Source organism: Cyprinodon tularosa, unplaced genomic scaffold (assembly GCF_016077235.1).
Source record: "Cyprinodon tularosa strain WSP-4 unplaced genomic scaffold, ASM1607723v1 ctg197, whole genome shotgun sequence".
Taxonomy (NCBI): domain Eukaryota; kingdom Metazoa; phylum Chordata; class Actinopteri; order Cyprinodontiformes; family Cyprinodontidae; genus Cyprinodon; species Cyprinodon tularosa.
Window position 1 is genome coordinate 2,444,516 of NW_024038720.1, and position 12,119 is coordinate 2,456,634.

General features: G+C 36.3%; 1 protein-coding gene across 1 annotated transcript; it reads left to right on the forward strand.

Moving 5' to 3' along the window:
- The first annotated feature begins 391 nt into the window (after positions 1 to 391).
- On the forward strand, positions 392 to 11,693 carry dpep1 (dipeptidase 1). Its single transcript, XM_038283732.1, has 10 exons — positions 392 to 678; positions 860 to 986; positions 1,808 to 1,940; positions 2,020 to 2,170; positions 3,833 to 3,902; positions 4,461 to 4,637; positions 5,531 to 5,615; positions 5,744 to 5,819; positions 6,114 to 6,249; positions 11,086 to 11,693. The coding sequence occupies exons 1-10, from the start codon at positions 551 to 553 to the stop codon at positions 11,266 to 11,268; spliced, it is 1,266 nt and encodes a 421-aa protein (XP_038139660.1). The 5' UTR covers positions 392 to 550; the 3' UTR covers positions 11,269 to 11,693.
- Positions 11,694 to 12,119: the final 426 nt, after the last annotated feature.

Consider the following 12,119-nt stretch of genomic DNA (forward strand, 5'->3'; position numbering starts at 1 on the left):
TCGTCCAAGCTCTGTGCTGTGGTCTCTTCTCATATTACTCTGCCATGATGAGCTCACCTGGATGCGTACAATGGAGGATGTGGTGCTGTCAATCTAGGCTCTTTAATGTAAAATTATTTTCTTATTTTGTCCACATTTCTTCAAGTATTTTAGGAACTGTTTTCTTATTTTTTTAATACATTTCTGGAAAATAACACCTGAAAACATGTAATGGCCAATGGAATTGCAAGATAACACTACTTTCTCCATTATAATGATCAAGATTATCCAAAGTATCTAAATAGACGTTGAAAAACTGTTGGAAACCAAATTATACATTAACCAGAGTTAACTGACAAGTTACCCCACAGATGGTAAAAATGGCTAAGCTATTTGTTTTTTCTCTGCGCCTTTATCACAAACCAAGTAACAGTAGAGGAGGGGTGATGAGCTCACATGTAAGGGCTTAGACATATCTGCATAGCGCCAGTTATAAGGATTTCAGACGGCCAACTGAGGGGAGATTTTAATTTTGCTATAAAAAAATAGAATCAGAGAATCGTTTTAAGAAATGTCACCTAAGTGGAGTTTTGCTTTAGGTCTGGTACTCTGGAGCAGCTGCTGGGCCACCAGCCCAACTCAGGACACATTCATGAACAGAGCCAGGGATCTGATGGTCGGGACACCGCTTATCGATGGGCAAGTTCAAATGTCTTCTATACTGATCCAGGATGCATATTCTGATGTTTACTATCATACTGTAGACACAAAATCAGCGTTTTATTTATATAGATTTCAAAACATCTTAAGATGTCCGTAATCTAAAATAAATGCCTTTTTATTATCTTCATGTTGTTGATTTTTTTTTTTCACTAACCAGTCATAACGACCTGCCTTGGCAGCTACGAAAGCAATTTAATAACCAGCTCAACAAGGTGGATCTTAACACACTGAATACAACCCACACTAACATCCCAAAGGTCAGAGAGGGGCTGCTCGGTGCACAGGTACATCCAAAACAGAACTTTAAACTTTAAAGTGTCTTTAGATTCCTTCACTCTTGCCAACATTTTTTTTCACAAAATCTACAAAGGCTAAACAATTTTAATTTTGATTAGGCTTGCACGGTGTGGCAGATGTAGCACTGTCGTACTGGGTTCGATTCCCAGCCCAACGTCTTACTGCATTGAGTTTGCATGTTCTCCCTGTGCGTTTGTGGGTTCTCTCCGGGTACTTTGGCTTCCTCCTATAGTCCAAAAACATGACTGTTAGGTTAATTGGCTTCTCTAAATTCTCCTTAGGTGCGAGTGTGTGCGTGAATGGTTTAATGTGTCTGTGTTGTCCTGCGACAGACTTCCCACCTGTCAATGGATGGATGGATTGATTGATGGATGGATGGATGGATGGATGGATGGATGGATGGATGGATGGATGGATGGATGGATGGAGAGAACGGAAAAATGCTTCAGCAGTTTTTTATGAACTGAGAGGAATGAGGAAATCATGTGACATTCAGAAAGTATCATCTCTTCTACAAATATAGTGTAATTGTCTTTCAACTTGAAGTTGTAAAGTTGTAGCTATCCGAATTTACTATGCCAATAAAACACTATAAATCCCCAGAAGGACCGACCGGTTAGCGACTTGGCCAGTAAAGTTTAGCAAGAGAAAAAAAAAGATAATTATGGGTTTAAATTGGTTGTTCGCAAACAGACAGTGTATGGCAGCTTTATTCTTTTTCCCTTGAATAATAAACCATGAGATAAGTTGAAAGGATATCTATCTGCTCCGGGTTTTTTTTGACAAACTGTCTTATACTCTCTTTCAGTTCTGGTCGGCCTATGTACCCTGTGACACGCAGTACAAAGATGCTGTCCGACAAACTCTGGAGCAGATAGACGTGGTCCACAGGATTTGTTCAAAATATCCAGACACCTTCCAGTTTGCCACCACCAGTGAAGGTGAGACATTCATCTATATCACTTTCATCCAACCAACAAACAACTGCATCACCCTGGATCACCTTTTGCTCCTGCACAGAGATCAAGGAGGCCTTCAATTCGAAGAAGGTCGCCAGTCTGATCGGGGTTGAGGGTGGTCATTCCATCGACAGCAGCTTAGCGACTCTGCGCATCATGTACCATATGGGTGTCCGCTACTTGACACTCACACACTCCTGTAACACACCTTGGTGAGAGCAAGCAACACAGTGGATTAAACTCACTACGAACAAAACTCAACATTCACGTTAGCTTATACATTTAGGCTTTTTACTGTAAAACTATAAAAAATGATATATATATATTTTTTTATAAATCTATGATTTATTCTACACTTAAACATCTTTTGGAGGATTATCATAGAATAAAAACACCAAATTGCCAACTGAAAAGAGCAGAAATCTGATACTTGTCAGATATATAGTGGACGAAGAACATGTTATGAGCTTAACTGCTTTTTGATTAAATGCTTCCCATAAAAGTGTAGAAAAATGTCCATTAGTCTCAGTTTAGGTTTCATTGTGGATAGTCTGGGGGATTCCTGCAGCCCTGTTCCTCCAGCATATCAGATTACCCTGCATTGGTACTGACATGTTCTGCTTTAATCTGAGATGACTGTATCATCCCTTTAGTGAGACTTTGGACCCCAAATTGTTCCTTTTTGCAGCTGTGTGCTGACTGAAAAGTGGTACAAAGAAAGGTTTAAATTAAGCACATTAGCTTTAAACTTGTTTCAATATTAAACCCAGTGGGTTTCTGAAGCAATGTCCATCTGAACGTACAAACTGTAATAAACCAGGAATCGTTTCACAACTATCAGGCTTTTCACAACATTATAAAGGTACGATATAGAGAAATATCATTCCATTTGAACCACTATCATGGCTTGTAATAAGCCTGTGATTAAACAAAGAAACAATGTTTTTAAATATTTAATATTTTTTAATCAACATGGGGGGAAAAAAACAGCAGGAGAGTCTGCAAGAGATGTGCAATAGCTTGTTGGATAGATCTGAATCTATAGTCACCAAGTATAGCAGTCATAAAGGGCAGGGCAAGAATATAGTGTCCTTAGGCCTTTTTTCAATAGTCTGCAGTCTTATAGAGCCTAACATAGCAACTTCTTTGTTTAAAATGGAGTAGAACTGAAAGTATTTATAAAAAAAAAGTTATATGACTTGTCTTAGAAGCATTAAGGCCTCCTCCTATGAGGGGTGTACTGGCTGAAGTTCATTTTAACAACATGACAAGTAGTTATTTTTGTAAACTTTGGACTAATGTCCATCTTTTATCTTTATTGTAAAGTTGTACATATTTTGTTCACCCCCATATCTGGAGAGAAACTCCACCTTAATTCTCACTCTTGGGTAACTTACAATTAGTTTCTCTCTCTCACCCTGATGTAGCTGCAGCATCTGCAATGTGTTTCGATGAAATGAATAAAGATCTGGGACGGCATTAGATCAGGTTCATGTCAAGCATGCCAACATTTCAGCATTTTTTCTTTTAAGATTGAAGTACAAAAAAATGAAATGAATAAACTGTTTCAAGCTGTTTTTTTTCTTTCTTTTTTGATGTCATGGATAATGCAAACAAACAGTCCTTTAGACATAATAAAAATGTTATAAAATGTGTTGGCACCTGGTTATGGTACCAAAAACTGACTGAAAGCTTGTTTTTAAATGTTAGAAAGCCAATAAACTGCAAAGTCCTACAGTCATTTATTACAGTTACATTTTTCAAATTCCTGTATAATGTTGAGATTCTCCTAAGTATGGACACAATAAATAAATGAAGTCTGCAGGATATAAACATACAGGCTGTGTTTTTTAAAGTTTTTTTTTTTTTTTCAGGGCTGACAACTGGCTTGTCGACACCGGATCAGATCCATCTGAGAATGATGGCCTCTCTGATTTTGGCAAGGTAAGAACAAGCAATAGTAGAGACAGGCTAATTAGACCTCTATAATCTAATCTGTAGGTTTGCCTGTTTGAACTAATGTTTCTACAGATTTACTACAATTAGGAAGTATGTCACATCACTTATATAAAGCTACCTCCGGCTCAAACAAAGCTTCATGCATGTTGACACAGAGTCAATATGCATTTATCACTGTACTAAATTCAACCTCTGACCTGTTATAATCAAATGTTTTACTATCTGACAACAATGATTGATGAAAATGCAGATATTCATTAGGAAACGACTGTTTGCTAATAGGTCCTCAACATGTGTTGAACAAGATATGATGTGTAAAATAATGTTTTAGCATGATAAGATGAAACAGTTGCATAACAATAAGTGCCAGATAATCAGATGCTGTACAGAAAAGAGGCTTATCTGTTAAAATATGGACAGTTTTATCACTCTGATGCTTTGGATCATTTATCTACATGTAATAACCATGTCAAACATTCCATTCTAATGTTACTCAAAAATATTATAAAATATATATTTACATATTTTTCCCTGTTTCATCAGCAACTTGTAAAGGAAATGAACCGTCTGGGGATGCTCATTGACTTGGCTCATGTGCCTGTAAAAGTAATGCACCAGGTCTTAGACATGTCCAAAGCTCCTGTTATCTTCAGCCACTCCTCTGCATATTCTATCTGCGAACATAAGAGAAACGTGCCCGATGAAGTCCTCCGTAGAGTGGTGAGTCCGTGCCAAAACTGAAACAAATACATTCTTAGATCACTTATGAAAATAGCAAGCTTTAAACAGGTATTCCACGTATTTCTGATGTCAAATTTTCTAATAAAACCTTCTTTTTGATCTGATGTAATACAGTTTTTATTAGCTTTAAGAAGAGAATAATCATAATGCACATATATAAAGATTTCACAACATCTGTCTACTTGAAAATAATACACATATTTTACTTTGTGAACTGATATAATGAAAATAACAAACTTTTTAATCATATTCATATTTTTAATCACATCATATGCATGATGTTATAACATCATCTTCATCAAAAAATAAAATAGATAAATAAAAAAAAAGAGGAGTATATATATATATATATATATATATATATATATATATATATATATATATATATATATTTACATACATACATACATGAGAACGTACATATGCATACCTACACAAACACATCAGGTCCATTTACACCCTTTAACATCGGCTCTCAGATTACTGCGAAAAGGTTCTGAAGTCATGGTTTTCCTATACTCATAATCCGCCACTTTATCAGAAAACAGCTTTTAACTATGTTTCCCGGTAGTTGTTTATTTCTAGCTTTATGCATAAGCTGGGCATCAGATGCAAAAGAAAGCCTAATAAAACAATTTAGCCCATGTAATGCATTTTACTGAAGTCAGTAAAGCGAGGACACACATTATAATCTAAACTTTAAAATATTACACAGATAGAAGGTGCAAACCTTTTAATTTATTGGTCTTTTTGTTTACCCTGGTTTGGATCCTTCTATCATCTCTACAGAGTTTTAAATCTCATTTGACATTGTTCCCTCTATAGACACTGTAGCTTCTGTTTTCCATTGAAACATCTTTCTGTCACTCTAGAATGAAACCCAAGGCGTTGTGATGGTGAACTTCTACAATGACTACGTCACGTGTAGCAAGACGGCCAGCCTCTCAGATGTTGCTGGTAAATCACTATTCTGCCCATAGCAGCAGCTCGAAAACTAGTTAAATTACAACATTTATCGTCTACTTTAAAAGCAAACTGCTATTCTTTTCCCCACTTTGAAGTAAAGTGTATTGCTTTCATTGCAGATCACTTTGACCATATCAAGAAGGTTGGTGGTGCAGGAATTGTTGGTTTTGGTGGGGATTATGATGGAGTCACCAGGTGAGTGCCGCTTCAAGGCATGAGGGATTTTTAATCATCAAAGGTTTTTTAGCAAGCTCCAGGGTGTTACATAAACACAGTTAGAATGAGGGAAGATGAGATTTGATTTAGTTATAGAAAACGTTATGACTTCCACTGAAATCTTAATCAATACAGGAGATATCAATTGAAAAAAAATATCAATTTAATGTTAAGCTATCTTTGTTTTAAAGCAGAGAAAGATGAAACATAAAACCATAAAGGTAAACCAGTAAGCATTGAAGCATTTTTTTTTCTGAAACGCCAATGTGTCAGGGTTCCTGAGGGTTTGGAGGACGTATCCAAATATCCTCATCTGGTGGCTGAGCTTCTGAGGAGAGGCTGGACTGATCAGGAAGTTAAAGCTGCTCTTGGAGAAAACCTCCTCCGAGTCATGAAGAAGGCTGAGGAGGTGAGAAATTTAGACACTGGATCATTCCTTTTTAATTTTTTTTGTTATTCCTTGAAGGACTGTAAAATTGAGACTTTATATAGTGCTAATGATTTGCAGGGAACAGAAAAGAGCATAGGAGATTATAGAGATGAGCTCTTCAATAAAGACTCCACTTATCTCCCTTTATTCTCATATCAACTTGTGTCACATCCTAAACATGATGCCACCTCTGTAAATCAACCCGAAGGTTCTTGCAAACCCAGCTCTCTCACCCGGGTCTTAATGGACCTTGCTATGTGATCTTGTGCTCAGTCATGTCGGAACAGGAAGGTATCATCCTGAATCTATTTTCAGAAAGAAAAGCACAGGAAGTAATCAGTTTCTATTCAGCAGAAGGAAGGATCTGTTAAAACACTGACCCATTATGTCCTCTGCTACCAAAGCTTTGGTTTCATCCACTGACCTGCTCTGTGATTTTAACATGCTCTTTCTTTTGCACGGATGACATCCTATCACTGTGCAACACTGGATTCCTCTGAACCAATCAGAGCGACCCATTCTATCACAAATATTTGTGTCAGCATACCTTGGTGTTGCCATGGAAATTGATGATTTGGAGTTTGGTGATCCAATCAGACTGTTAATATAGAGTGAGTAGACAAATACAGACCTGAGTAGGGCTTGTGAAACACCTTATAAGCTAATATGACTCTGTGCCTAAAACAAAACTGACATCATGCTTCTTTCCAGCTTTTTGTTCGTATTTGAATTGAAACACTGGGGCAGCTGCTATACCAGGCTAATCTTGCACCGTGGTTACTCCAACTTAATGTTTAATGTACTTGGATATGAAGATTTTAACATAAAAATACAAAAATGCTGTGTTGCTTATATTCAAAGAGTATTAGAAGAGTTTGGAGGCTCTAAACACTAAAAGGCATCTTTAATTAAGCAAATTTCACCATTAAGGTTATATGCTGTAGATCTTTGCATTCCTGAAATTAACTCTCAAGCATATAATAATCAGCCAAGATAAACACTGAAGGAAGATTGAGTTGAAAAGGGTTATGCATGAGGACATACATTGTATTGACAAAGTTTTAATTTTAACTTCAACTTTTTCACAATTTGTTGGATTAAAACCTGAAATGTATGTATTTCATGGACCCATTTTGAGTCTTTCTTAGCTTCTTAATTTGTTGAATTAAGAAATAGACTTTATTAAAAGACCTTTCATGTTGCTCTTAGTTTAAAGAGCTGGGGCCTGTTTCAGAAAGGAGGTTAAGTGAAAACTCTGAGTTTGTTAACCCTGAAATGAGGGAAACTCTGGGTTTTCTGTTTCAGAAAGGGAGGTAAGTTAAACCTGAGAAAGCAGAGTAAGTCAAGCCCGTTTCTGAAAGAGATGTAACTTAAACTCAGAGTCAGTTACCATGGCAATTTACTCTGTGAACCTAACCTGGTCGGGAGCAGGTTTTCTTCAGAAAATCCAGAGTTTATTTTGGTCTCCTCCCCTTTTTTAAAGAGGAAGTGGTGTTTAAACACCTCATTGTTTCTTTGGGGACATATTCATTGCACACATTTCAGTCACGTAGAGCGCATCAAAGGGAATGAAATGGCATGTCCTTTTATGGATGATCCTGTTTGTAAAGCCAGGTAGCTACTCTACTCCCATGATGTGCTCAAGGCTTACCTGCTTGAAGTATGTTTTTATATTTCATTTTCAGCTGCTGCCATGTTCTTTTGATGCCTGCAGGATTGCACCTATCCATGAAAACTAAATTAGGTTTAATAAAATACTGTTCTTCCAATTTCACCTCTGATATTATAACAGTTGGGTAAGTTACTCTAAAATAGTTCTTAATTACTAACTACAAATTTTATCTTCAACAAGTCTAATTAGATTAATGTAATAATTACTGTCTCTAGAAACTATTGGTCTACTTACTAATTTGTTTTACTTACTTATTAATTACTTCCTAAATCCCAAATCAACCTCAACCACTTGAACAAAACAAGGAGAGACAAGAAACTCCACTTCTAATGCTTTCAAATAAACAATATTCAATTGCATGAATTAATCTTAAATTGACCAAAGTGTGTAACTAGAGGGAGAAAGTTCAAATCAAAATATACCTTTTAAAAATTTGATATTAAATCCACTATTTTTTTATAGTCTTTAATTTAATTACAGTATTTATATGACTTAAGTAACTTAATTCATTACACCCAACACTGTATAAAAGTAATTAAAATGTAAACTTACACATTGACTCTAGCAGCTATTTTCACCCAAGCTAACTCTCTCTCCTTCGCCGCTGCAGCCGTGTTGCTTTTTTAAAAAAAATACATGTTCAAATTCTGCATATGCTTGCATAAGCACATCCAGTTCTGCTGGTGAGAAATATGCACACCTTTTTTTGTCTGACACTGTTGCCATGGTGACTCATACTATCTGTGCTCCATTGATAATGGCTTTTTATAGTTGTGGTGCACGCGCTTAACTCAGAGTCAGTCAATTTAGAGTTGATTGAACTAACTCATTTCAGCTGTTCTGAAACCCAAAACTTAGAGTTTCCAATCTCTGGATAAGTCAACTCAGAGTTCAAGTTTTAACTCAGAGTTGGTTGAACTTCCTTATGAAACAGGCCCCTGAACTCAAACCACTTGTGAGCAGGCATTCAATCGTGAATAATAAAAAAAAAATCCCAACGGCCCCTCGCATGACACACAGTTCCAGTCTCCCAGGAGGCCCCTCCCACTACCGTCAGCACTCAGCCTGGAGACAAAAGGGTGGGGTTAAACAAGCAAATACAAAAACAAACAAACAAATATTGCAGTTTAAACTTGGCCAAAGACTAAAATGAGGTTATCTCCAACATAACCAATTAAAATCAATGCTTTAATAGAATAGTCTAAAAGAGCCCCTGGTTGCTACCTGCAACAAAACTGGGGCCACACAAGATAGAATGTTCAAAAGGAAATACCAACCAATGAACCAGATAAACTAAACAAAAAAAAAAAAAAAAAAATGAAAAGAAAACAGGGAAACAAAACAGCCGGGTCTCCAGCGAGCTGCCGCAGTGTCAGAGCAGAGCTGGATGACTTCACCTCAAATCAGAGGATCCTTTCCAGCCCACAGCAGGACGATCAGCTTTCCAATACATTCCGTTTTATGTGATAACTGCTCTGGGGAGAGTGAATTACAGCCACAGCCCCAGTACAAAGCAGCAGACTTACAGTGTTTTTGATGTTAGAGCTTAAGACCTGCATGCTTTCCAAGTGACCTTCCCAACGGCGTGTGACCAAATGCCAGCATAAGCAAACAGGTGAGAGAGTTTCCCTTTATACTCTCCAGCAATCATGAGGTAATTAGGGGGTCAGGTGTTCTGAATATTGGGGCAGGCTTCTTCCTGCTACACCTTGAACTCAAAGCTATTTCTGACATTTTGAATTGAAAAAGCTTCCTGGATGGAAAGTGAAATGTCTTCAAATTTGGAGACAAAGTCCAGCGGAATTTTTTTTTTTTTTTTTTTTTTGGAATGCCTAAAAGATTTTATATTCACAAGATACTGACTGGTCTGAAGACCAGTCACTATCTGATGTGTCCACCATTTGTCTCACACAGAGTAACACGTCTCATTTACATGGAGTTGACCAGACCCCAAATTAAGCAAAATGGCACATCCAAGCCTGGTCTTTCAAAGTAGCAGCCTAAGACAAAACCCATGCAATAACTGTGCTTCCTAATCAGCATCTTGATATGCCACACTAGCAAGGTGGAATGGAATATCCCTGCAAAGGATAAGTGCTCACTAGCACAGATTTAGTGAATTAGGCGACTTTTTACGTGCCTGAGGGGTCCCTGGTGATGCTATTTCATTAATGGAAGAGCAGAAGGTGGTTGAAATGAGAGAGCTAGTCTCTGAAACAGACATGGCTATGGCTTGATGCTAACATGCTTGTAAGCTGTCAGGATTCCGTCAGAATTCTGAGATTAGAGACAGAATTCAGAGATTAAAGACAGATTACAGAGAAAAAAAGTCAGAATTCTGAGATTTAAGTCAGAATTCAGAGATTAAAGACAGAATTCAGAGATTAAAGACAGAATTCAGAGATTAAAGTCAGAATTCAGAGATTAAAGTCAGAATTCAGAGACTAAAGAAATTTCAGAGATTAAAGTCAGAATTCAGAGATTAAAGACAGAATTCAGAGATTAAAGACAGAATTCTGAGATTAAAGTCAGAATTCAGAGATTAAAGACAGAATTCAGAGAAAAGTCAGAATTCTGAGATTAAAGTCAGAATTCAGAGATTAAAGGCATAATTCTGAGATTAAAGTCAGAATTCTGAAATTTTTCTCATATTACAATAAAATAATATTTAAAAATCAGTTAACTTTTTTTATTTTTTCAGTTGCCCTAATCCTCTTCCATATTCTCCACACATTTGCTGTGTCCTCTAAATAGATTAGATTAATGAAACATGGGTAAATGGATAAAGGGATAAATGACAAATAGATAAATGAAAAAGAGAAATTGGGAAATTGATAATATGAAAAATAAATAAATAAAAAATTGGTTTAATGAAAAAGCTAAATTATTTATTTAACAAATTTTTCATTTATTTCACTAATTTTCTTCATTTTTTGATTTATTTTACTCATTTTTTATTTATTTCACCCATTTATTTATTTACTTATTTAATTTTGGCTGAAATGGCTCTCCATAGTATGGGTCTCTGATTGCAGCTTTGCAATAAATGACAGATTTGTGGAAGGTCTAAATAGTTAAACTAGTTAATGCTGATTCATGTGAATTCAAAATGAACACTCATGAGTTGTTTTTGCCCATTTCAGGTCAGTACAAGTATGTCTGCTGACCTCCCAGATGACGTTCCTATTCCATACGAGGACGTGATGAACCCCTGCAGGACAAGCTATGGCTACTCTGACCCCAACTCAGGAGCTGTTCATTCACTCAGCAAACTGACCCTTCTGCTCACATTTGCTTTACAGGCTGTTATAACACTGAGAGCTTAATAAGCTCCTCAGCAGAGCCAGTTCATTAAAACAGCAAATCTTGAACATCAGAAATTAAAGCCCTTGTTTCTTTGCAGTAGTGATTTTTTGCTCTATTCTCTGTTCTGTTTGTTGCTTCATCTTCATCTGTTCTATGAGACAAATGAGTTACTTAACTAATGATCAAAGCTAAAGCTCTGACTTCCCATCCACCAGAAAATAATCAAAGGATCAGTCTGCTTATTATAGACAAGTGTTTGTTTTAATTTTTCTATTCTCAGGGATTTTATCAGACATAACAGTTAATCCATTAAATGAAAGAGTTCTCATGTGAACAAATGGCTCCATCTAGTGTTCTCAAATAGCAACTACAATACAAGTTATATGAACCACTTGGCAGGTTTGTTTTTACTGGACAATAAAGCACAGAAATTAACAAACTACAATCAGCTGTATGAGCTTTTTTTTTTTTTTTGCAAAGGCATCACTGATTAATCACTGGAGAATAAATGAAAATGGTTTTACGGAAGGACATTTTATGAGAACCAAGTTTGTGTTTTCTCATTTCAAATAATAAAACACATAAGGGGAAGGCTTATGTGTTTTTTTTTGTTTTGTTTTTTTTTCTAAATAGGCCCATTAAAGATTCTAAGATATATCTTAGCCTCCCAGCATTTACTTTTAAACATAAGCAATTATAACCCTTTTTATAATAAATGCACTACAGTGAAATCTGGTATTCTAAAATCCCAAATAATTCAAGCATCGCCGTTGATATAGTTGATTAGTTCCATTCCTTTCTTTTCAACATACAGTTGTTAATTTTGGGAGGATAAAAGAAAAAAGTAAATGATGCACGGTTGGCACACCTT